Source organism: Oryzias latipes, chromosome 13, assembly GCF_053564925.1.
Source record: "Oryzias latipes strain Hd-rR chromosome 13, Olatipes_Hd-rR_3.1".
In the NCBI taxonomy this organism is placed as follows: domain Eukaryota; kingdom Metazoa; phylum Chordata; class Actinopteri; order Beloniformes; family Adrianichthyidae; genus Oryzias; species Oryzias latipes.
The window spans coordinates 26,035,522-26,062,479 of record NC_136249.1 but is presented as its reverse complement, the minus strand read 5'-3'; the positions used below and the strand labels follow the sequence as shown (position 1 = coordinate 26,062,479).

At 38.0% G+C, this 26,958-nt stretch overlaps 2 protein-coding genes across 9 annotated transcripts in view; both read left to right on the top strand.

Moving 5' to 3' along the window:
* pitpnm3 (PITPNM family member 3) overlaps positions 1-13,793 on the top strand; it is a 125,167-nt gene extending 111,374 nt beyond the window's left edge. For all 8 annotated transcript variants that reach the window (XM_023961426.2, XM_078929756.1, XM_023961427.2 and 5 more), the window contains 9 exons: positions 287-484; positions 619-767; positions 2,871-2,987; positions 7,784-7,900; positions 7,979-8,127; positions 8,264-8,413; positions 8,581-8,764; positions 8,858-8,986; positions 9,099-13,793. In XM_023961426.2, the coding sequence (XP_023817194.1) occupies positions 287-484; positions 619-767; positions 2,871-2,987; positions 7,784-7,900; positions 7,979-8,127; positions 8,264-8,413; positions 8,581-8,764; positions 8,858-8,986; positions 9,099-9,419 (1,514 nt within the window). In that variant the 3' untranslated portion in view covers positions 9,420-13,793. The remainder of the gene's footprint in view (positions 1-286; positions 485-618; positions 768-2,870; positions 2,988-7,783; positions 7,901-7,978; positions 8,128-8,263; positions 8,414-8,580; positions 8,765-8,857; positions 8,987-9,098) is intronic.
* On the top strand, positions 11,872-26,733 carry LOC101165411 (multidrug and toxin extrusion protein 1). The gene is made up of 18 exons (XM_011482404.4): positions 11,872-12,010; positions 16,734-16,921; positions 17,154-17,255; positions 17,332-17,400; positions 17,516-17,664; positions 17,846-17,888; positions 18,005-18,049; positions 18,159-18,256; positions 18,343-18,440; positions 18,518-18,631; positions 18,751-18,818; positions 18,976-19,084; positions 19,187-19,262; positions 24,195-24,264; positions 24,376-24,508; positions 24,632-24,726; positions 25,889-25,993; positions 26,155-26,733. The coding sequence occupies exons 2-18, from the start codon at positions 16,754-16,756 to the stop codon at positions 26,437-26,439; spliced, it is 1,827 nt and encodes a 608-aa protein (XP_011480706.1). The 5' UTR covers positions 11,872-12,010; positions 16,734-16,753; the 3' UTR covers positions 26,440-26,733.
* Positions 26,734-26,958: the final 225 nt, after the last annotated feature.

Here is a 26,958-nt window from a genome sequence, read left to right as displayed (position 1 = left end):
TATCACCCACATGTTTTGCAAATGCACAGAAATAATTACAGTAGTGTTCTTTCCTTTCTAAGTTTCAGAGAGAAAATATAATACAAACAAAAATACAATAAAGAAACTTCTTGAGAAGTAGTTCCCTTCTCCTTTCTGAATATTAAGATTCTGCGCCAAACTTCCAAAGCTCACACAAACAGTAAATCTTTCAAAGCCCAGATGCTAGACTAGGTAATTGTTGTGAAGCTGAGGCATTTCCCTCATTTGATACAGTCAATTTGTCCTTGTTGCTTCTCTCTTCCAGCGGAGAGCATCCAGAGCCACCAGAGTGTGTTTTTAGAGACCGAGCGATCCCACGGAACGAAAGCTCCGCAGCGGTCCTACGAGACAAAGTCTGAAGGTGGAAGAGAAGTTGGTGGAGGTCGCAGCGCCAGCATGACCAGTGTGGAAAGTGAAATGTCAGTTTGCTCCCTGAGCCAGCTGGGAAACACTATTGCAAACAGTGAGTGGGAGGGAAGCTGAGCTGAAAAGGCCACACTGTCATCTTTCATTTGTCTCAAATGGAAGATTTTGTGTGGTTGAAGGTTTACAGATTTGACCCTAAACTTCATGACTGTTTATGTTTCCGGACTGTAGTTTCTAGCAGCTGGTGGGGGTCCAAGAGGTTGGACTATGCTTTGTACTGCCCCGACGTGCTAACTTCATTCCCCACAGTGGCTCTGCCTCACCTGTTTCACGCCTCATACTGGGAGTCCACCGATGTGGCAGCTTTTGTTCTGCGGCAGGTAAGAGAACTTTTCTGGCAACATCTCTGTATCTGTTCCAATTTAAATCGCAGGTTATTTCTTAGTAGGATAAATATAAAAAAATGATTTAACTTTATTTTTACTGAATTTTTTACTTTTTTTTTACTTCAATTTTTTTTTTTACTTAACATTTTTTTTATCTTCAATGGCCCTTTAGGGGCTCCATACTTTACTTTTAAAGCACGTCATTTATAAAAAATTATTTTGTATGGCTCCTTTTAAAAATCCACCATTTTTGTTACAGCCATCTTTTTGCAAACTAAGGTCCCTGACATTTTACCTACATTATTATGTATTCAGAATCTATAATAAAAACCTGCTTTACAATTTTTTGCAACCTCACACTCAGGTTAGTTCTGTACATTTTTTTATCATTATTAAAGGGTCTATATTGTATAAAATTTTTGTATTGTAATGTACAATACAAATATGTATAATGTATTATAACGTTCATGGATGTTGCTTATTATTAAAGGCTTAAAAACAATGTGGTATAGGCCCTTTAAGCATCATCTTCAGGTGAAAGCACGACACATACAAGTCAAAACACTAAAGTAATCCCTAAAATGTTGGGGGGGAAATTGGTAATAACACTTGTGGAAAACATTACACCAAAAACAAAAACTTTGCAGCAAATTAACCTTAGAAAAATGTGATAAAAATACAAAACTAACCTGTAAAGTTGAATTTATTGCCTCACAGTGTGGAGTCCCTGGTTCAAATCCCTGCTGGGACCTTTCTGTGGAGTTTTATAAGTCAACAAAGTCATTCATTTGAATGCTGGGTTGAAGATATATAGGCCAACTTTTTAACCTTTATTGCAAAAAAGAAAAAGTAAAAATACAAAGAAGGATGCCGATGGTCAAATGACATTTAAAAAGGAAAGAAAGCAAAAAACAAAATCTGTACACAACCACCTTCCTGTCTGATTTATTTTAGATTGAATTCTTTTCTGCAAGAATTATTACCCAGCTGTTGAGAATCCTTTTTTGCATCTTACACTTTTATTAATATGCTTTAACTTTTACATTTTTTGTCATGTCTGATTTAGGAGCACAGCAAGGCAAGTCTTGAACAAGAAAATGTTCTTTATTAGTTGTGAACTGAAGCAATTATATTAAGATTTTACCAGAGATTAGATTGAGACAAGTCCTCATAAATGATATTCCATTAAGTTCTAAGAAAAGTCTTGTCAAGTTTAATCTAAGAGCTCAGGACATAATTTAAAAGGCAGCTGATATAGTTGTGATGATTAATGATCAACTCTACAAAGCAAGGGTCAGGGCGGCTTTCTCCATGAACCGCACAGTATAATTTCACCTGAAGCTGAAGAATGCAGGAGGTCATTTTATCATCTATGAATCCTAAAACTGAAATGTAAAAAATAAAAAAGTTGACTCTGAGCTTGGACTTTAATTTAGTTCATCCATAAATAAAAAAGGTACAACTTCCATCTGAGGAATTTGCAGAGACCTATTATTTTAAAAAGATTGGAAAGCCTCTCCCCATGTTTACTGATCACATGGAGCAGTGTGGTAGTACTTTCATGGAGATCATGATGTCCTTTAGACAGACATCTGCTTAAGAGCAGGAAATAGAGTTGTTTGCGTGCTAATAAAAAGTCCCTGACAGCATTTTGATCAGTAAAAAATATTTCCAAAAAGATAAAAAGTAAAATGTTCACCTTGTTTTACCAATGTCAGGTAAGAAAGGCGTTAGGTGAACCAGATTTGTGTATTTGTGTACTAACCTTGAGAAAATGTGTAAAAGATGAAAAAAGGATTGTTTGAAACCCTTTTCCTCATTAAATTACATTTTATAATTCTAAAACTCCTTGTTGCTATAGTTGTCTTGATACTCCTATAACTCCACTTTCTAAATAAGATCAAATTAATAACATTAATCCAAAGTTAGTTATAAAGCTTCAGATAAAAAAAAAAACATTTATACCTGTTTTAGTCTCCATTGCATCACCTGAGGGTGGTAGAGTCATCCCTACTCAACTAGCATATCCTCTGTGGTTAAGAAATGTCTGTTTTAAAAGTTTTGAAGTAGAAATGCCTGCTGTATGTTCCCTGACAGCTTATGCAATGCGACTGCGTGAAGACTCAAGAAGGGGACAACTTGGACTCGGCTCCTTTCTCTCCTTCCAGTCCACGTGAAAAATGGCTTCGAAGGAGAACGCACGTCAAACTACGGGTATTTATTCCTATTATCACGAAAAAATAAAAAAAATAGAAAAAGTATTCTTCCAGTTTGCTTTAATTACCAAATCAACTATAACTGAAGGGTCTCTTTGCTTTAAAAGCTCTTATTGACACTGATAGTAATGGAACTGACAGGTGAATATTTTAACAAATCACTTGGCTTGCACAAGGGATATCACACAGCATAGGTTATTGTCTCAAAGGTGCCTGTCACTCTGACAAATGCTCACGCACAAAAACACATTAAGCAGCGATTGTTTCTCTTCCTGTGGAGATGGAGTGAAAGGAAAATGATTCTTATCTTGACTAAAGGACAATCCAGACTCTTGCTTGGGGAGGCGGATTATACCTTCATTTGCGGCCTCAAAGTTTCTAAATTAATCTTGCAAATTGCAGGTGAAACCGAATTTCTCTTAAACTTGTTCTTTAAATATTCCCAACAGGGTTCATGTTTGATATTCTGTGTCTCAGGAAGCCAATAATCCTCTTTCTTTGACTCAAACTAAAAATATGACTATCAAAAAAGCTGAAATCCTTGTGGCTAAACTCATAAAAGCCCTCCTACTCTTTTACCTTAAGGCTCTGAAAGCACACTGACACACAGAAATGCCTTGTAGAATAGTCAAGGTTGCTTTTTTAGTTGTCATCTTAGAGCACAAGCCTGCTTTTCATAAATCTAAAAATAAAACCGCAAAATGCCACAGAAACATCAGTATTTTAAAGTCTGAAGGATTTTTTTTGTTCATTCTCTTCAAGTTTTTTGTAATGTCAGTATTTATGAATTCATTCAAGCAGCTGAAGTTGATTCATGAGTGTACAGAAATATCTAGCCTCTTTGATGCTTCTAGGACAGGAAAACTGCACACCTGCTAGAGCAGCGTGACACTAGAAAGGCTGCTCAGTTCATGGTAACTTAGCCCCCCCAGCACATCTGCATGCTAGATGGTCAGCATGCAGGTGTGCTGCATGTTGGCTTGTTTGTTCTGAACAATATTTGATCAATTTACCCATAGTAGAAGGCTGTCAGGCCTCCACACCCTACAAAACTTCAGGCAGATGTTTTATTTTTGTGCTCTGACACTGAAGGCTTCCCCTCACAGTATTGGAAAGACCACATGCTGGCTAATAATTAGATGACAAAGCTAATTCAAGAGACCAGCTGGAAATGTGGAGTTCCCCTGTGAAGTGTCACATCCTATAGATCAATTATCATTAGTTGGTGTTGTGAAAGTGTGAAAAAAACATTTTTGAGCACATAAGCACCTCGTCATGTACTTTCTAAGCTATTTTTTAAAGACCCTTGAAGGCACGTGATAACATTTGTCGCTGTTTACATACATTCCAACAAAACATGGATTACTATATAAATGCAATCATCAGAAAATCCTTGTCTGCATGGGAGCCCATTATCTATATAGCACAGCTGTCTCGACGGGCTTTACTAATTGTACAAAACATAAAATCCGTTTTAAAAAATACAATAGCCGATTGCTAAACTAAACAGACTAAGCTAAACTGGGCATCCCTGTCCTTAAATCCTCCTTCTCTGTAAGGAAAAACTCCTCAAAAAAAAAATTCCAGAAAAAAAAAAGAAGAAACCTCAGGGATGTCCACATGAAGGAGAGATCCTCTCCCAGGACGGACAGGCAATATACCAGGACTGTTAAAGAAGAATTAACGTATCTAACTCTACAACTACATGTTTGCATAGTGTAGCAGATGGGCTTCATCCAGATGGAACTGGTGGACAGCTGGGGGCGCTAGACGAGCCAGAGGCGAGGTCCACGGCCAAATACAGGAGCAGGAGCACAGATGAGCCAATTGCGATCTGGAATCGCTCCCGCTCTCCCAGAGGGGAGTGGGAAAGAGGGACAATACATGAAATGTACTGCACTGAACAGAGGGATGGAAATAAATGATAAATAAATGATCAAGAATAGAGGAGAGGAGAAGTAAATGAGAAAAGAGGACTGAACCACAGTGCACCATACTTTGCCCCGCTTCTAAATTCTAACAGCCTAACAGCAGCAACAAATTGTTATTAGAACATATTAATTGATTGTTGATATGTTTGTGTCGGTCTGAGTCCATGTTTCTATGGCAACCACTCTCAACAATCAAGAGTGAGCTTGTTGTGGGTCCACACCCCTTCCATTTCACAGTGTGCTTGGGACAATCTGTCCAAATTTAACATTTCATGTCAAATCACCTACTTTTATTGAGGCATCTGAGTGGTCAGTTTATAACTTGCACTGCAGAAAAATATAATGAAAACTACGGTACATTAAAATCAGCAAGAACATGAAAAAAAGGTGTAGAACAAGAATGGTTATTGTGACAAATATGACAGCAAAAACTGTTTATTCCTCAATACAAGTCTATGGGATTTTGGCTTCTTGGGGCCATCGGGTACTTCCTGTTTTGGAACGCCAAGGGTGAGAAATCACTCAGTCCATTTTTTATGTACAGTCAATGGTCGTTGCACTAGCTTTGAAAATGTGGGAGTTAAAATGTCTGGAGAATGACAACAAATTGATGTTGTCTTTGTTTGTACTCCACAAATTTCTCTTGTTTTGATCCCATATTTCTAATGTGACTCTCATATCCCATGGTTCACTTACACATGCACAGATGTACAACTATGAAAGACATTGGATAAGGATGGATACATACTGCAGGGTATCAGATTTTTAGGGACAGATCTACACGTATGTTGTTATGACACCACTTTAATCAGATAACTGGATTTTTTTTAAGAACTGGATGCAGCATTTCGTTGATGTCTTATTTCTGTTTCTAGTGACCACTGAGGTCATAATAAACGTCATAAGGGTCACATTACTTAAAGGCTATGTTTTTGCAAGCATAATGTAGTAAAGCAATAGCATATTTTGCATATTTTTATATTTTGAATTACATATTCTATATTTTCCTGACTGCTGCAAAAAATTATAGAATAAAGGAAAGGTTTAATGAGTTGTTAACTACAAAGTTGCTGCTTGCAATTAATTAGAGTGATTTATTTTGCATTCTCCCCTGCTTAAATAACATTTTGAAAAGCTGAACCGTCCTAAATTTGTAAGTCCCAAAGCAAATCATTTCTCATTAAAAAAGAATAACTGAGTCAAACCCTCTCCATAAAAATAGGGTGCACAGTCTGACTTGTCATTTTAACCAGTTGATGATGAAGTGAAATAGCGCAGTTGGAGGAAAAGTGAACATTTCTCTCACAGTCACAATGATTTTTGTGAATTACAGATTAGTGTCCTCTTGATATGCTAGTAAAATTGCTGCCAACTCAGCAAGAGGAGATTTGGGGATTAGTGTTTCTCCGCTGGCTCCTTCGCAAAGAACTCAGAGAGAACTTTAAAAAGGGAGTTAACATGATTTATTGCAGCGTCCCGCTGTGCACTCTTTTGATTAGTTTGGCTTCGTTTGTAAATCTGAAAATAAAATTCTGGAACATCTTGAAGCAAATGTCTCCATGTGTGAAAGATTTGCTAAGAAAAGCCACTGAAGGGCATGTTTTGTGCTGAATTTGAGTTTATGCTCAAGGCAATGAAGTGTCACTTCAAAGTAATGATGGTGTAAAGGTAAGAAAATTTGCCTAATTTAAGATTAGAGTAATTCATATGCATTAGATAACAAATTTTCAATTAATTCACAGTTAGAAATGCTAATTTTAAAGATAGCTCCAATAGCTTGGAAAACAAGAATTGATTAAAAAAACTATAATAAATACAACCTAAATTAAGAAGTATTAAATCATAATTTATGTTTTGCCAGCATGGGTTCTAAGTATTTTGGGTCAAGTTTCAACATTGTTACCCAGAAAATAATCATCACCATTTAATTCTAGATAAAAAATATATAGTAAAATAATAATAAGCATGTTGACGACAGGACAATGGCATGCCAGTGAAAAGTCTGTCATTTTAAAGTTCTAAGTTTATACCCACGAAAGCATCTAATGTTGAATAGACATTTAGAATAAAATTTAATACAAAATAATGTTATTGATCCTGCAAAGAGGAAAAACTACCTACTTATTAAATGACTATTTATTATCATATTGTTAATGATTTCATCACAGCACTAAATTAAAGAAAAGTAATGCTAGTCACTTTGTGGCTTTACTTTGACACATTTTTAACTTCTCAAACACAAAATAATTGCCCACCAAAACCAAACTGATGAGACATGGCATCATGTGCAAACCTTACCATGATATCAAGACTCTTACATCCAACAAAAAAATGAAGAAATAAGAAGTGTAGATGGACACGTTGTTTGACTCTGAAGCTTATTTGTTCTAGAGTTCTCTGGCAAAATTCAGAAGCTGGTGTTAATTTCGGTTAGTGCTTTGGTGATGGAGGAGAAAGCACTCCATTCATTTAAAAGTCACTCGAAATTAACAATAGATCAATAGATTCAATCCATCAATCCATTGAATAAACTGAGATGTTATGCACAAAAAGAAGAAACGGAATTGGAATAAAAAGGTCGCACACAATAAAAAAAAGACTATTTCACAATAAATGTAATAATTCAACAAAAGAAAGAACATTGAAACCAAACAGAACATTTCAAATGATTTTGGAAATATGATGCAAAGATATTTTTCACATCTGTTTTTCCTTTTTTCTTTTAAATAAAGTTTGTTCCTTTCCTTCTCGTATCTTATTTAGAATGCTTTCTTCTGCATCTCAGGGTCACTGAGCATATATCTGGGTCTCATCCTGCCCTGATTGTTGCTCAGCAACTGTTGTTTCTTGTCATGAACCACAGAACGTTACAGCAAACCACAGAGTGAATGATGTCATCGCCACTGAAGATGGACCCCAAACTCTGGTTGGTCGCTTCATGTATGGCCCATTGGACATGGTCACCCTGACTGGAGAAAAGGTGAAGTAACGGTAATGGTTTTGTGACTGCTCGTAAGGTTGTGGCTGACCCTAATCTCCACCCACCTTCTCCTCTCAGGTCGACATCCTGGTCATGACACAGCCTCAGTCTGGCCGCTGGGTGCATTTTGACACTGAAGTGACCAATAACAGTGGCAGGGTGGTGTACACCATATCTCCCAGCAAGAAGCTTGGTCTGGGAGTCTATCCAGTCAAAATGGTGGTGAAGTGAGCATTTCTTTTTTTTTTTTTTTTTTTACTTTTCTTTATATAAATAATCTGTAAAAAAGATGCTGAGTGAAGGTTTGAGAGAATGAAGTAACACTTGTGTCTTTCAAGAAATTCTTCTTTTTTCTGACCCAAGAGGGGATCAAACCAGTGCAGAGGCCTACCTGACGGTGTTGCCTCGGGGCATGGAGTGTGTCGTCTTCAGCATTGATGGGTCTTTTGCTGCCAGTGTTTCTATCATGGGCAGTGACCCAAAGGTCCGCCCTGGAGCAGTTGATGTTGTCAGGTCACTATTCTCATTTTCTTCATTTATATAAAATTTACTAAATTATCAATTTAACGGTATATATCACTTAAGATGGAACATGCTTGTTATTTAAAACACATTCATGAATAAAAGGAAATATATATATGTATGTGAATATTAGTGAGCGTTTGATGTTGTGTGTGCAGGCATTGGCAAGACCTCGGTTACCTCATCATTTACATCACAGGCCGACCTGATATGCAGAAGCAGCGAGTTGTGTCCTGGCTCTCGCAGCACAATTTCCCCCATGGGATGATCTTTTTTTCTGAAGGCCTGGTTCATGATCCACTTCGGCAAAAAACCATCTTCCTCAGGAACCTGATGCAGGAGGTAAAAATATGAGAGAAATCATCTATTATAAATACATTTAGCTTTTTTTACTCTGTTTTTGAAGGGTTTTAAAATGTTCCTTTTTTGTTCTAGTGTCACATTAAAATTAACTCAGCTTATGGCTCCATGAAGGACATCTCAGTCTACAACATGCTGGGTCTCAGCCCCTCGCAAATTTATATTGTTGGCAGACCTTCGAAGAAATACCAGAATCAGTGTCAGGTATAGGAACTTTTATTTGTCTTTTTTTTTCTTCCTTAGCACATTTTTTTCACTTTACCTTCATACTTGCCCTTCTTTCTTCCCTTCCTTATCGTCTTATGGTAATTTCTAGTTTCTGAGCGAAGGTTACGCCGCTCACCTCTCCACGCTTCAGTTCGGCCACAGAGCGAGACCCAAGAAATCTCCTTCTGTTCGTATGGTGTTACGTAAAGGTTCCTTTGGTCTGTCGGCAAAGCCTGACTTTCTGTGTAAACGCACCCACCTTCGGAGGACCATGTCTGTCCAACAACCCGACCCACCGTGCACACCTAATCCCAAACCCGAGCGAGCGCAGAGCCAGCCAGAGACAGATAAGGACCATGGAGGAGGAGGAGGAGGAGGACAGGGTGCATGGGGACGAGCCTCCATGCAACGCGGAGACACCACTCCCTGACAACGAAGAAAAGTTGGAGATTGCATTGATGAGGACTGAAGAGGAGAAAAATGAATAGCTAGTGTCTAAGGCCAAGATGACATATCATTCATTGGAATATTTTAAAACTTTGTTTTATAAATCTGTCATGCGGTTTAAGTATGCGTCCCAAACACCAACTTCAGATTCTAAACTCCCATAAAAAGGTCTGTAAATGTCCTGCATTCAAATTTAGTACACACTTTTCAGCAGATTGCTGGTTTTCTAAATTAGAGTGAATTGTGGGATTAGGTGTCTTGTTTTAGAACACAATGATGTGTCAAGTCAGGGAATTGAACTCACTACTTACTGGTTCTCTATTCAGCCAAACCAGCTATAGCCAAGCCTTTTATTGCATCTTCACTCAGACATTTAATGATGGGGGAGTTCTACTTAACCTGATTCTAACCTGAATGAAGGTGGGTTGTGCAGCCTAGCTGTCAATCTTAGTTGGTCAGAGGAAACAAATCCCTGGCTACACAGACATTGGTTGTGTCCAAATTCCTTCACTACTCACTATATAGTGCGTTCGCCATTTTGGAGTACTGTCAAAATCTGCAATTCCAAAATCAAGTTCCCTAGAAATTTTCCAGAAGCCTCTGCGAAAAACTAGCGTGCATCGATGCTCACTAGATTGGCGTTGGAACATTTTGTAAAACAAAAAAATTATTTTGATTAATTTTTTAAAGAATCATCCATTTTTTATCATCAAAACACAGTAAATGTATAGTCTTTATAAAATATTCATTTTTATTAGGGTTGTATTTCTGCAATCTGTGATGTCAGCAAGAAAAGTAGTGAGCATGGTGTCCAAATTGCTCTTACAATCCAGTGCACTAGATAGTCACGCACTATGTAGTTTTTTAGTAATTTAGGTAGTAGGGAGGGAATTTAGACATAGCCATTGTGTTAGGCAAGGCATCTAAACCCCACGTTGCCCCAACAGTGAAAAAGAATTGCTTTGAGTTCTTAAGAGTAAAAAATTTTGTGAAGGCTGTCTAACAATTGGAAGTGTGATGTGTTATGACAATGGAAAACAGAGTGAGGAGATTTTATTCTAATATGCAATGCTCAAGATTATGAATTGATAAGAGAATTTAGTCAATTCTTGCTAAAATTAAAACGTTCCTCCCATCACTGAAACTGCCTGCTTAAAGATCCACTCAAATGAAAATTTTAAATGTTTTTTACTTCTGATGGAGGACACATATCATGAAAATTAGGCCAAAAATCGGGCATTTGTTTATTCAATTTGTTGTCAATATAGGGCAGATAAAAAAGTGCCATTTGAAAAAGAGCTTATTTGTTACGTAAAAATATGTTGGATGGGGCACAAGCTCCCTACTCTGCTCCATTCTGATGCATACACTTGTAGGCGACTAGATCGATGTACGTCTTTGTTTTCCTCATCTGAGCTGGCATCTGGCACAGAACTGTTTAGCTGGATAGCTGCAATATTCATTCATTCATCTTCAAAACCTGTTTTGTCCCTGCTGGAGCCTATCCTTGCCACTCATCGGCAAAGGCAGAGAATATCCTGGACAGGTTGCAAATCAAATCAAATAACAGATGCTGTTATTAGCAGCAGTCCTCTAGCTGAACTGAATGTTAATCAGGCAGGAATAATGAATATGCAAGTGCAACTGCAATGCTGTCCAGTGCTTAAAAATGTACTCCTTTATGAAGTTGATAATATCAGCATTGCGGCTAATAAGAGTTGATATGTTGAAGCAAAAACAGCTGCTTTTCACTTAACCCTTAAATCTGAGATCGGTTTTCTTCTCTTGCTTCACAGCGTCGTGTCTGTCTGTCGAGCACTGGATGCTCTATTGTCTGTGCGCATGTCTGACTGCTCAGTTTTACCTCCTGCTTGGCCCCCTACACTTTGGCGTCTGTGTGGACCTGTTCCATACCAGCTTGTTCTGCTCTGTGGATGATATTGGAACTGCTGCAGAGGATGGACACAACTTTTACCAACATCTGTGTCAAGTTTTAGGAGTTTCTCAACGTAAAACTAGACTGTATTTCAGATCACAAATATAAAAATAAACTATCCATGTGCACTCACATCATCCATGGCATGAAAATAAACAGACTGCTCATTTCTTTGAGGTTTTTGAGGCAGTGCTTCAGCCTGAGCATCAGTTTACCAGATAGTACGCGTTCCTTGGACTCACTAAAAGTCTTCGTCAAAGGCGACTCCAATATTAACTCTGATCTAATGTAAATACTCAACATGCATCTGCCCTTTGCAGGCCTTTGGATGCAGAAGTTCATTGACATTTTCGATCAATCTGTTCATGAGTTCTGCAGCCGGCGGTGAATCTAACCTCTGTCTCCGTTTTACTTCCACCGTTGGATAAATATATTTTTTGAGTTGTACTTTACTTCTCCCCCTTTTATTCCTCCCTCACTCCCCTCTCCTCAACAAGTGAGGCAGAACATGTTTTGCGACAGCCAGCACAGTGTGTGTCTGCGGTCGCTGCAGGGCCGAGGTATTCACAGCCCAGCTCCTGAGGTCACATTTGCCCGGCGCCGCAGCAGCTCCAGAACATTGCATTCCCCTTGAATTTGTAAGTTCTGCTTTGCACACCGCTCATGCACAATTCCTGCTTGTTAATAATTGCTTTGACTGACTGAACATTCATATTTGCAGAGAAAAGTGATTGTTCAAGTGAAAATGTTTACAGGCTGAAAGAAATTGTAATATAAGGTAGCTTGCTTTTCCTTGATAAATAGAGCAACAATAGAAGTTTTTTTTTTCTCAAGAAGTCTAGTCTAGCTGCTTGGTAGTTTTAGTAGTTTGCAGGATATCTTGCAGTATTATTAAGTCCCTTAGGGATTATGTGATGCTTTTGCATCATTTTATCGCAGCTGCACTGAGACCAATGGATATTTGAAGCTGATGTATGTGCTGTGAGGTCATGTTTCAAAAACAAATCTGTGAAAGGTGACAATATTTTTCTACAAGTTAACATTGTATATAAAGCTATTTTCAATGTATGTTTTTTGACCTTTTCTTTGACTTGTACAGATATTGATTTTTGCCTTAAAGCGTCTTTGATGTTTAGAGAACCTAGAAGACCACTAATGCTGACGATGTGCACTTTCTGTTGTTGAAATTTGACTTGGTTTACATGTATGTGTGATCAAGAGTATGTGTGGGTGTTTGTTGTGTAGTTGTGTTAATAGGGACCGTGAGGTTGGTTGTGTTGAGTCAATGCCTCTGCAGTGGATCTGGAACACAGGGGGCAAAACCAGTGCTGGTATTTCTGCATATTTTTTGCTGCAGCTCACTACTGCCGGTTTTTCAGAACAGAGCATGTATTTTTAAACAATTGGATCGGAAAAGTTGTGTCAGAAGATTACGGCGTTGAGGTTGTTATTCCGACTTTGAAAGGGAAGAGGCTTATCAGTACTTATAGTGTCTTGTTTTTGCTGGGATAGCTGCACAGCAAAGTGGAATGTACAGTCCAGGAAGGAACTATCTTTAACTCCTTTTAGTTCACGTCCCGCACCCAATACATAGCCCGGTAATTAGCCTTTTGATTTAAAGTAAGCACGTTTGATTCCCAGCAGCGTCGCCTCTGTAATTGCAGTGCAGCAATTAACATTCCTTCATGACTGTTTAATACAATAAAACAGTGCTGGAATACTCCGTTTTATTGTGCACTTAGACAAATGGTCTACAACACTCTTAACTGAGAATTGAAAAGTTATTCCGTTCCCCTAATCTGTAGTTACATCGTACATATACGCATTTATTATTTGCAATAAAGGAATCAAACATTCAATCTGGAAATGAATCAACATTATAATGGCAAAAAAAAAGAAAATCTGAAGGTAATTTGTTTGCTAGAGTTCACTACTGGCAACCATTTGTGATGCTTGTAATTCTCCTTAGATATATTTATTTTTTCATACAAGATAATAAATTGAGATACTATCAAAGGGTGCGCAGAGGGATTCCAGGTGTTTGAATCTGTTTCCGGAATTGAAATATCCGCATTAAAAATACCCTGCCAATGTAAACAAGATAGTTATCTTTGAGACAATACTTACTGAAAACAGTCTTGTTTTTGGGCATGTACAGCTAATAAATAGACATCATCTAAAAAAATAATTTTACAGCTAGAAAATACACATATTAGGTCATGGAGGCTAAGTCCATATGTTTTTGTTGATGAGTTGCTAGTTGACTTGTGTAAATGATTTGACTCCCAGTTTAACCCCCTGTTGTGCTGCTGCAGAGATTGTTTTGTACAGATCTCCTGTAATGATGACTATATTACTGTGTTTGTTGGACACAGTCTGTCTTTCATATTATATGAATAAAGATATCTCGCAGTTGATGAATTATTGGCAATGTGAGGGTTTTATTGATTTTTGTCCATGGAACTAGAAGCTTTATGTCTCTATTATTTACAAACATTTGCATTTTGAGTAGGAATGTAATGCTTCATTTTAATATATTGATTTATATAATAGTTTGTGGTTGACGATAGGATTCACAGTCAATATTGGTTCTATTTTGAACAATCTAATTCTGAACTAAAATCGATCCAGGACATCTTTAAGTAAAACTTCATCCAGTGTGACTCAGAGATACTGTACATACCTGGGTGCTGAACAGTGCAGGTGAAGTTGACCAGATTCCTTGTATTTCTTGCAAGATAATCAAGTGTAAATTAAGTATGTGTACAAACAAACAAGTAATTAAGATAATTTGTCAAATCCATTCACATTTTAGTTTCATAAAGGCCAGCCCACTGTTGTTTTTTCCACCTCAAAATAGTGCTAACAGAACATTATAAGAACATTCTACCCTAAATGGTCACGTCTTTGCAAAGTTCAGTGTTTCCACACATTAGACTGCCATATATGGCAGCAAAAAAGGATCAAGCTGCCTTAATGGCAGCTTGATCCTTTTTTGCTGCATTCACATGAGCTGATTGCACTTGGTCATTTTTTACGATAGTAAAATATACCTAACGTCTTAATGCCTGTTATACCAATATCATTTTTTTTCAAATATCGATTATAATCAATTTATTGCATTTTGAAGCAATTTTATAAGCAATTTATTCAATCCGATTAAAAACTTGCCTGTCACAGATACTTCTGGTTGGATTGTAGGAACATAAATCAATCAATTTGTCAATTATTTGTTACACCCCTAATTTTTTGTCTTTTTTTTCCCCCCTCCTGATTTCATTTTTTTTTTTCTTATATTACTGATTGACCCAGTCTTTCTCACAGATTAGCTGATCTGCTCCTTTTAAGTGCTGTTTTTGACCCTACGGTGGACAATTGAGGTAAAAGGGGAACTGGGGGCCTGAATTTTAGACTTACATTTTGCAGGAGAACCCATTGATTTCAAAAGGCTTCTAGTTGTTTTTTGACAGGTTACCTTGAATTTAAACTATGCATGCTTTATACCATATTATATAAAAAATATTTTGAGGTAACAAATAACTGATGTTTTATGAGGTAACTAGTATCAGTTATTTCATTTTATCCAGTCAGTCTTAGTGCACGCTTCATACAGCTTCCAGCATGACTATTATTTATGATCTCTTAAGTGATAACTAATAACTATAACTCATAAGAACCCAGACCCATTTTTTCTAAAAGCAAAATTAAATGGGATATATCAGAGTAAGAGGACCACATGACACATTTCTGATGTATTCTTATTACATTGATCTTACCATGGTTTTTAATGGGTTAACTTGTATTGCCTAAACAAGATGTTTTTTTTTTAACCTCAAACAGCCTCGCCCGAATGTTGACAGTTTGAATCTTCTCTTAAAATTGCTCTCAAACCATCTCATTGTGAACATCGTTCTAAAGTTAAGCATAGATATTTTACTAAAATGTGGTGAGAATGCTACAAAAACACATTTCATTTGTGATTCTGAATGTTAATTTTTGCCGATTTTTCTTAAGTGTTATCTTAATCTGTATTACGATAGTTCAGATGTGAGGCCTGCTCATGTTGCATCAAAACTACTTCAAAAACAGTCCAAGTAAAATAAGATTTAATTAAATTCAATTATTTATAAAATCGGCACACAAAATTAAAAGGACATTTTTGTTACAACATCTATAGCCTTTGACGTTGATGTCTGCAAAAATGGCCACATGGAAGAAATCCTAAAAAAAGAAAATCAAAAAGGATTTCTGGAGGTTTTAAACTTACACATGCATGTTGAATTCAGCTACAGATGTTTATTAGAGAGCTTTACAATGTGATGCAACTATAAAACACCAAGAACCGGTTGTTCATTCATTACAGAATTGGTGTCTGCTTATGGTACAGACACAGAGTACCTCTGAATTTTAGAGAAACTCCACAACTCCTGTGTGTGAGGCTGAACATGAAAGACTATATAGACCTTTGGATGCCTCTAAGCTACAATATCCCTTATATTGCCAGAGCAGGCCATGATGCAATTATCCAGCGTGGATTCTGTGGATGACCAACAAAATACATGACTTCCTAAAAGCTGAGCAGAAAATATCATTTATTAATCATAATATCCTGTTTTTTCCATGTGGCAGAAGTAAGTTCTCAACATCCCAAATTTCAATATTCGATGTTTTTTAGAAATTATTTAACTTTTATGTGAAAATATGTTGTTTTTTTTGCCCCTGCAACAGGAATTGCATGTGAAATTTCGTTTCCTATCAGTCACTTTTTTGGTGGGGGGCATTTGGGAGCAGGGTTTCTCATTTCATTTCTGATGTTGCCAAAAGTATACTGGCTGGTTAACCATACTTCTCTACGGTGGGACTCTGAGCCAGATGTCAAGTTAATGTTTTATAGCCCTTTCATGAATTTGTATGGCTGAAGACATAAAGATGTATTGGCCAATTTTGGTCAATAAATGGTATTTCCGTTCAAATGTGAGGGGACTCCATGACTAATCCAGATCCTTTATACGCGTCGGTGTAGAGACATCAAGAAGGCAGGGTCGTGATCATTTAATTTCCACTGCAGATTGTCAGCTGTGTTGGACTTTTGGTAACTTAAGTTGAATGTTAAATGAAGTTCTGTTGAATTTATTTATTCAAGTGAGCTACTTATTTGTGTAGAATAAATAAAACAGTATTCAGAAATGGTGGATACTGAAACAAATGTACTTTATTTAAGGATTTATTTTTTCTTTAATGTTTTTGTCTTACCCAGCAGTGTTAAAACTAAACTACGATGCTAAACTAACAAGTTAATGAATGACTAACTTTTCAAAATGTTGAAATACTTTACACAAAGGTTGTGAATGTTCTCCCTAGTGTGCATCATACATAAGAAGATGACTGACAGAACAAATACATCCTTGGAAAAGTCTTCATTGGCACCTGGAGCTGCAGACATGGAAGGGCCCAGCGACAAGCTTTTTCGCTGCAGGTGGGTGCGTAACAAAGTCCCCGTGGCCCACAGAGAGGAGCTGTATCACATTCTGAGGATGACAGGGCCTCTGGTAAGAGCATCTGATTCTTTGCACAGCATCTGTCACACTTAGAAAAAGGTTGCCCCTTTGTGTCAAATACAAGAATGTGTCCTAGTTTCCTAAATAGCATCAATCAACAATTTCCTTAAGTCAAGTGTGGTGACTTTTTTTTGAACAGTTCATGCACTTCTATTGCATTGACCAGAGCTCTCTTTTAGTGAGTTGGTGTCATCCTTACCAGAGCTGACATTTGTGTTTCTAGCTGCTTGCCAGAATCCTCCATTATCTGCTTCCTTTTGTGGTTACAATGTTCTGCGGGCGCCTGGGAAATAATGTAATGGCTGGCTACGGATTAGCCTCTGCAGTAAGTGCTCATGGTTTTTGTCATCATCAGTGGCAAATCCCAATGATTTAAATGTGTTTTTTTGTGTTTCTTTTAGACCCTGAATGTTACTTCAGCAGCTACAGGATTTGGTTTAGCTTTGGCATGTGATACTCTGGTGTCTCAGGTTTGATCATCTCATGATGGTTTTCCTTGTGTTAATATTTTCTGATCCTTCCTTGGACTCATTTCATACCCAAACTATTAATTATTCTCTTTCAATAAATGATTAACCTGCACAGACATTTGGGGGCAGGAACCTACTGCGGGTGGGAATAATCCTTCAGCGTGGCATCATCATCCTGCTGTTGTTCTGCCTGCCCTGCTGGGGGCTCCTCATTAATGCTCAGGCCGTCCTGTTATGCCTGGGCCAGGACCCGGTGGTTGCCAGGTAACTAAACAGAGATCAACTTCAAACCTTGTACCTCTGTAATGATTTAGAACAGACAGCATTTCCAATCAGCAAAAGCAATCATGATTGTATGAAGATTGTTTATTATAAAAGGTTATTTTAGATGTAATGTGAACAAAACAAACCAATATTTTGAACTGAGATTGTTTCTTATTTTTAGAATAGCACAACTTTATATCACAGCCTACCTTCCAGCAGTACCAGTAAGTTTTATTTTTTCAGACAGTTTTTTTCTTCCTGCTAAACGATATGAAGTTTATGATGACCTATTGCCCTCATAGTTTAGTATTAACAGCATTAATTTGTGTCTGTCTTTTAGGCCATGTATCTACACCATCTTCAAGTTTCTTATCTACAGAACCAGGTGCTGTCATAACCTGTTCTATAAAGACTAAAATGAATTGCCTGCACTAATTTAATTAGACGTGGAGAGGGTCCAGAGTCTCCATGCCCGCTCTTGTTTGTTTCTTCAGGGTATAATCATGCCACAAATGTACGCTGCTGCTTTGGCTAACATAGCAAATGTCGCCACAAACTACATCTTTATTTACTGGCTACAGCTGGGTGTTGTGTAAGCGTATTTGTTCATCAATTTCAAGTTTTACATAAAAAGTTTCCTTATTTTGGGATGCTGACCTTGATGTGCTTGTTTTGCAGCGGATCTGCAGCCGCCAACACTTTGTCTCAGGTTTACATCTGTGTGTTTCTGTTTGGTTATATCTGGTGGAAAAAACTCCATACCACAACATGGGGAGGTGAGAGATTTTACATCCACTGACTTGCTGAGCTCACAATCACGACTGGTTCTCATGATTTGACTGGACCCCTGCAGGCTGGTCTGTTGAATCGCTGCAAGAGTGGGGCTCCTACATGAAACTGGCCATCCCCAGCACCTTAATGACTTGTTTTGAGTGGTGGGTATATGAGTTTGGGGGATTCTTTGCAGGTAATTGAAGATCAAGTTCAATTCATTGAAAAAAAGCTTTTGTACAATACTATTACTATTGAAGCAGCTTTTTATTAAAAAGAAATGTCTGTAATTCAAAGTGTGTCTGCAATTATCAGGAATGCTGAGTGAAGAAGAGCTGGCCGCCCAGCATGCAGTCATTATGGTGGCTTTTTTGACTTATATGGTAATGTGCATGTTGGAGTTTTTTATTCTCATTCTCACAAAAACCAAACTTGTTAATTTAGAGGTGTACTTATAGCATTTACAGATGCTAACTCTTCTCAAAACATGTTTATAATTTATACGTTTACTTTCTTCCTTTAAAAATGATAAACCCACAGTTCCCTCTTGGCATTCAAGCTGCTGCATGTGCGCGGGTGGGTAATGCTCTTGGGGCAGGAGACACAGCCAGGGCGATTCTGAGCAGTAAGATATCGCTCGCTCTTGCAGGTCAGAGATGAACTTGTTGTGTAATTGCTGCACATTATAAAAATAAGCATTTAATTCCTCCACGTTTTCTGTTTGACAGATTTCCCAGCTCCTCTTTTCCAGGTTGCTTTGCAATCGTTGAGGGTATTGTGCTTGGCTCTACAAAAACAGTGATTGGGTTCATTTTCACATCTGATGAGTGAGTCTGTTTTATTGCATTAATGAAAATAGAATTTCAGTTATCTAAAGTAGAAAATTTATTAAAGATATGTGATTTTTAGCTGACATAGTTCAAGAAAGTTAACACTGTTTTGTGTGCATCAAGGTTAATGCCAAACTTTAGGCCTTTAAGGAAATTAGAAATGTGCTAGGTATATGCCATTAACCATTCAATTATGCTACCCCCATATTTTTTCACTAAAACAACTTGGCTGCTCATGGACCACTGAAGCGGCTTATCACTCCAGCTGCTAGCATCTGTGAAACCATCTCCTTTACTGCTAGGCAGTTGAAGAGGCACAGACTTTTGGGAACAAGATTAATGTTGCAAATTTAACCCCCCTTGGCTGTGCTGCTACTTGTACTGCACTGCTTCATCAGAATCAGTGGAGGTAGTGTCAGTAAACAAATACATGGGTTCTACTGGTATGTATAGTGGGGCAAAAATGTATTTAATCAGCCACCAATTGTGCAAGTTCTCCCATTTAATGTAATTTTCATCATAGGTATCCCTTAACTATGAGAGACAAAATAAGAAAAGAAATCCAAAAAACCAGCAACAGTGTGAAAACCTTGAGAAGACAGAAAATGTCTGACTTCTGTAATTGCCAACAAAGGATATATGACAAAGTAGCGAGTTGAACTTTTGTTATTGACCAAATACTTATTTTCCACCATTGTTTACTAAAACATTCCTTAAAATCAGACAATGTGATTTCCTGGATTTTTTTTTCTCATTTTGTCTCTAGTAGTTGAGATATTCCAATGATGAAAATTGCACACCTCTCTCATTTTTTTAAGGTCGCAAACTTGCACAATTAGTGGCTGACTAAATAATTGGTTTGCCCCAATGTAAGTTTCAGGGTGAGATCAATTTTTCCCTATTGATGCAGGCAATGCCTTTGACAGGCAGTATTTTGGACTTTTGGAGTCCCTTCTTCCTCAAAGCAACCATAGTACCAGGTGGAGACCCAGAGGAGATACTGTTGGCATCTGTGGTATTGTTACTATAAAAGCTTAGCTTTTTTAGCTCCACAACTCCTAAACAACTCCCATGTCTATGCACAAATACACGGTCCATGTATCCTTGTTTGGTCATCTAATGCGGTATTATGCAATTGAATATGTGGTATGTTGGAGAACTTGTCAAGGATCAGAGTTTAAATCCCACCTGTGTATACTGACGGAGTCAAGCTCCAACTGCTTATTTGTCATCTAGTCAACAGTCCAGCTGTAGCCGGCTGCAGCTGTGTCCCGAATGATGCACTCTAAAATAGGTTTTTAGCAACCGGTGCCATCTGACGACTGGTGTGCCTTGGTGCCAGCTTCGGTGCTCGTCAGACCAAGCATTTTTAACATTTTGAATCTTGCAGACTGCTGTTTTAAAAGCTTGAAGTTTGTTTACACGCTCTTCCTGTGACCCATAACCCTCCTCTGAACCTTTGTTATTGACAGTGAAAACAGATGCTACATCTCTTGTCATGCCAAGTATGGCAGCTTGAAGCTTGAGTTAAGAGACTCTTCTGACCTCACAGTCCTCTACTTCAATATTCCCACCTGCTTTAACATACTGCTTGCAATAAAACGCTATTAATTTGATTAAATTCATGAGATCACCTCAACATGTTTGGCATTCAGAGGAGTCATGCAAAGGGATAGAGATACCATGAAGCTCAAACACTTCCACAATTGTATTGGAATTATTTTCCTAAAGCGTCCGCATCTGATGCATCCAGAAAACTGTGATTTGATTATGGTCTGTTAGCTTAACTCGGTTTTCATGAAGGGGGCACAGATCAAAACACTCCTTTTGTGTTGGGGTTATGGCTTAGAAGTCCACCTGGTCAGAAGGCAAATCTCTCAGCATCCAGATCAAATGCATAAAGCTGTTTACAATGCCCTTTGCAACCTACTTTTAGGTCTATGTAAGCGCGCGCTTATGTGTGTTTTAGGCTTCTGCATTCCAAACTCTCACATTCACCTGTCGCTACGGAAATTTTTAAGACCGTTTTTGGGCCTGTCCTCTGAGGACATGTTGAAAGTTAAACCAGGTCAAACTTGGACCAATCAGAGACTTGGTAGTGACATCTGGAAAGAGTTTCTTTTACTTTACTGAAGTGCCAACTGCCTAAAAGTTAATCATGGGGGAAAATATTAATGAGTGTTGTTTGTGCCCAGACAGAATTGTGTGAGACCAAGTCTTTCATTTATCGGAATAGAGCTGTGAAAGTAAAAACTTGGACCAGGTTTGAGAGATTTGCACCGCTTTGACACCATTTCACACCAGGCCTCTTCCAACTGTAGGTACACACGCTAGTAAGGAGTAGTGACAGTCCAGCTTGAACACCATATGCTAATGCATGCACGTTTATGCATCAGCACACATGTGCGGTGTGAACTTACCGTAAGGTTTCAAGGTCTACCTGGTCAAGTCTCATAGCAATTGCAGAATTTTTCTTTGTAAAAACGTACAGAACCAACTCAAGGTACATTTTGGTGATTTTTCTGTTAGACACATACCAAACAACATTCAGCAGCTCCCAAAATATCTGCTGCTGTGCATCTGGAGAAGCAAAACCACCATTTACCATTGTTTTACATTAAAAAATAAGTATATTTACAGCAGAAGCAAACAGTCAGATAAAAAGTAATAAAACATTTTTTTTCCCATTCTGGAACTCCATGGTGATTTAGTGTGTAGCACTCTCTGGATAGAATCCAGGTTGGGCAGGGGAATTTGTATGCTCTCCTTGTACATGTGTGGGCTTTCGCTGGAGTCTTGGGCGTCCTCACATGGTCCAAAAATAAAGATTAATTATTGGCTCTTGATAGTCCCCTAGATGTGAGTCTATTATTAATAAAATCGGGGACATCGCTTCCCTTCCACTGACGGGTCTCTGCAGCATCGTCCGCCGTGGTTGCTGTTTACGTTCTCGTTCCCGCCTATTTCAACGCAGAATGATGGCGTTTGTTGCGTATCGATGACCCAAGTGGCCTGGGTCGCATTTGAAAAGATCGGATCTGTGTCATTCAGACTGTCATGAAAAGATCGGAATTGGGTCGCATAGGGGCAAAAAAAATCGGAATTGGGTCGTTTCAGCCTGCAGTGTGAACGTAGCCCAAGTGTGGCTGGTTGTCTTTTTGCACTGACTTGTGATGGCTTAAACTGTCCAGGGTGCACCCCGCTTTCGCCAAGCAGATACTGAGATCGCAACCTCATGACTAGATAGGTTTAGAAGATGACTAATAGGGTTGTGCCGATGGACGATATCATCGTCCATCGTGATGGGTGACTGACATCCCGATGGAGAGACCACCATCGTGATGCCACGCCCCCGCCACGTTGCGCGTTGACACCATAAGCAGCGGTTACATGTACAAAATATCTTGATGGGATCAATGGTCGGATTAGAATCCAACCGTGTACATGGAACCAGAAAAATGTTTTCAGAATATAAAAACGTTCACTAAGGTCACACTTTCCGTCGGAATAAATCATTCGCACATGCGCAGTAGGGTTTGAAAACGGAAGGATATAAATTCCGCCAAGCGGCTTTTTTTTTCAAACTTTATTGAATGTAACAATTCAATACAAAACAATGTTAAACAGCACCGAGCGGCTATATACATTGACATGTCAGCTCGGTAAAATACGAGACGATCTTCTAAACGTGCTTTTAATAATGTTACGGTTATTATGAAACACCTGTTCGCTCATCATTTGAATTTTAATCCGCGTGGTCAGTGCTTTTTCTGAACGAAGCCAGGATTAGCAGTATGCTAACACGGGCTAACAACATTAGCTTTGGGTGGTGCTGCATGCTGGCTGCACGTAAACATGTAAGAATAACATCAGCCTTTATTTAGTCGGGACACGACTGGAAACACAAATCTGCGTGATTGTTTGAATGTTTTATAAGGACTGAGCGACATTTCTGCTTTGAAGCTCAAACCGCTGTGTGTGCTAGAGCTGCGGGACGGATCGCAGTCTTAAATCTCCCACACATACCGCTCATGTAACAAAGCACCCCCCCTTCCCATCAAACACAAAGCTGTAAGTCTGCGCTCCGCCGGTCCACTTCAGTAGTGAAGTGCGGGAGCGGACTACTTCTTTTCTATTTTGTTTGTTACTTTTTTTGTTAAAGTCACTTCCCTCAGTTTATACTGGATCATCGCGGATTAGTCATTAGTTAGGAAATAAAATGAAAAAAGCAAAAAAACGAATAGCAGTTATATAAGAACGAAAAATGTAAAAATACCCCCCCCCCCGACGATGTCATCGTCCATCCCGATGGTTGACAGCAAACATCGTCAACGGACAATTTAAGGGACATCGCCCAACCCTAATGACTAAATTAATTAACTTTCTAAACTGCAGCAATGTTCTACCATTTTTTCAGCCAGTTGGTAAATATAGAACTTTCTAGGTTTTGCGTCCTCTAACACTCCCATGTGATCTATTTATGTAATTATTTGCCGATACTGATATTGTGCTAAAAGTGTTGCATACCCTTAATTCATAATGTCTTTTTTTTTTACACTCATCTCACTGGACAGGCATTCTGTGCTTACTGCAATGTTGATTTTTTTTTTCACAAGATGGTAACCTGAGTGCAGTGTGTAGTGTTGGACTACAGCAGCAATATGTACACAGAATCTAAACATTTTTTAAATATCTGGCATTCACTAAATCAATGTGTAAATACAGTTTTAACTCTAAACTGTTTTTACTGCAATCTCTTTGTGTTCTTTTAAGTTGACAATGAGTTGTGTTCATAATACATTTTCATGGTTTATGAATCATTCGATTTAACAAGGGATCATATGACCCTTTCTCTCACACTTTTCTTCTCTTTTTTTCCCACACAAAGCTTAAAAATAAAATAATTGAATGTCAAATCTCTTTTTTCAGGAGGATTGTTGGCTTGGTCTCCCACCTGATAAATGCTTACTGTTTTCTTCAGTTTTTTGATGGTCTAGTGGTAAGTCTGCTAACCTGTGTTGTGTGTAGAGCAAACATTTGCAGTACATTGTTCTAAAATCAGGACACGTGCAGTATGTGAAAAAGTAAAGTTAGTTTTCCCCAACGACAGTGTGTGTGCACAGGAATCTTCTTGGGCACAGGAAAACAGAAAATACCAGCTGTGGCTCATCTTATTGGATACTACTGCATTGGTCTGCCACTGTGTGTGACTCTGATGTTTGTTGCAAAACTGAGAGTTCTAGGTAATTGTAAGAAATGAACCATATTTGATTGATGAACATTCATGATTTATACAGGGAGAGTGTGGCTTACAAAGCTGGAGCTGCTGTAAGTGTTAATTGAATCATTTTTCCTTTTCTCTCCAGGTTTTTGGATAGGACTGCTTATTTGTGTTATATTGCAATCTACCTTCTACATCGTTGTTATCTTCAAGCTGAACTGGAAGAAAATGACTGAGGAGGTATTTCTTAAGGCATTAAATCAAAGATTAAAGATTAGCTGCACATAGGCTTATTACTGATGTACTTCTAACTTGGGGCACTTTTATACTGGTAAAAAACTCAAGTAGAAATTGCATAAAAATTCCAGGTTTTATGCGTACACTTTACAAAAATCACTTGTGTGTTGCTTAACCTTGGGAAAATGCTTACAGCCATGCAACCTCAAGGCCGTGTCACACAGCCACTATGACACTTGTCGTAAATTTCACGGATTAAATTGGTCATAAGTGAATATACGTGAAAAAAGTGAAAAAAGTTGTGATCTTTCTCGTGAAATATTCACAGATGTATCACAAATAAACCATGTTAAAACTATTGAATAAACCATGCAAAGAACACGTGAATCAATGTAAAAGCCATATCTGGCCCAAAATTTGTGTATCAACAATGAAATTTGAACGTTATATATAAAATGTTAAAATATAAAAGTTCGTGGAACAGTCGTGGGCAAGCCACAAATTTGCATATGCATCTCGCAAAAATCCTCCTCAATTGTGTAAGATTTACCTTATCATTGCGCATAAACTGCGTAAAATACATGTAAACTGCGTAATTCTCAACCAACCAAAAATTCTGAACAGCTCAAAACCAAATTCAAATGCAGACCTGTGGGCCAAAACCCTAAAGGGCGTCATTATTAACTTATAATTAAGTATATGACACATGTATTACAAAAGACCGAAATTTTATGTGGAACATGCGCAAAATGTCGTAGTGGCTGCGTGACACAGCCTTTAGTGAATTCCCCGCTGCAAAACATCAAAATGTACGTGTATAGACAAAAAAAAAATGGATACATTTTCTGATGTTAAGAGGGAGTGAAAAAAGGAGATGTGATCTACACATATACACAGAAAAACTAGATGTGACCCCTTTTTTATAACTCATTGGGGAACTGCTAACAGGAATCAAGAGTTCTCATTTACAAGAAACTAAGAAACCTATTACATGCAGTAAATTAAGTGTTTTAAAAAAAAAGTGAATATTTTCACCAAAATTAAGAAAGAGGCTTTAATCATGCTTCTATTATCGAGTTTCAAAATGCAGCAATGAGTGTGATGGCCATAACTGAGGGCAGAAATGCAGATTAACTGGTAATCAACTGAGTTTTGATATTTTCAGGCTGTGAAACGGGCTCAGAAAAACACCCGTATGGCACTTGTAGATGCAGATGCTCTGTTGGACAATACTGGCAACAACGCCAGCCAGGCATCAAACAATGGACATGTAAGTTGCCTATTTTTCTTTCAGCTCTAACACTAAAAATCAAAATCTTACCATGTTCTTCTATTGTGTTGCCAGTAAGCTTTCCAATTTGTTTCCTTTGTAACATTTTTCTTCAAACCGCTGATGCATGCAGACTTACTAATGACAGTTTTTTCTTTTAGTCAGTTGAAGGCTATGTGCCAGTGACAACTGAGAACAATGACGGAAAATTAGAGGAACCTGAGAGACATGTGGTGCTCAAGCAAAGACGCGACAATCTCTCCACCAGCCAGCTGATCCTCAGAAGAGGCATTACTGTGATTGCAGCACTGGGCCTTCTTAGTGTGGGCATAATTGTCCACTTCCTTGTGCCTTTACCGGAGACCCAGTTTGCAAAGGCTAACACAACAGAGGGCTGGATCAATACAACATATGCTCCCAGCCAATATTTCTCCACGGTGCAATAGATGAGACAACAGACTACTGAACATCAGTCAATCCTTTTTTGCACTTGTGCTTCTGAAATGATTTAGTGATAAACAAATGGAATACATTTGTAATAAATGTAGCATATTTAAATGTTGCAATTATATCCAAAAACTTTTTGATGATTGAATAATTTCAACTGTAGCATGCACATTATTTAATAACAGATTGTTTCACTAGATTTTTTTGTGTGTGATTTTCTATGTCAGTGTGCATTTAAAATTAAGGATAATAATGGATATATAATTAAATTATTAAAACACGTATCCTGATAATACTGTATTGAAAATGAATTATTTTTTATAAAAAGGTTTTTGGATTATTGTGCCCTGCTAACAGCTAAACAATTTAACCCTTTCGTGCCTGAATTCATTTCTTTTTTTTCCCTATTCAAGGTAATGCTAAATTGAATTACAGTATATTGCAAATTAGTGAAGGGGTTAATATCTTTTTAATAAAATATTGGATTATTGTAATGTTTTTTGCTGTTGTGGGCTAAT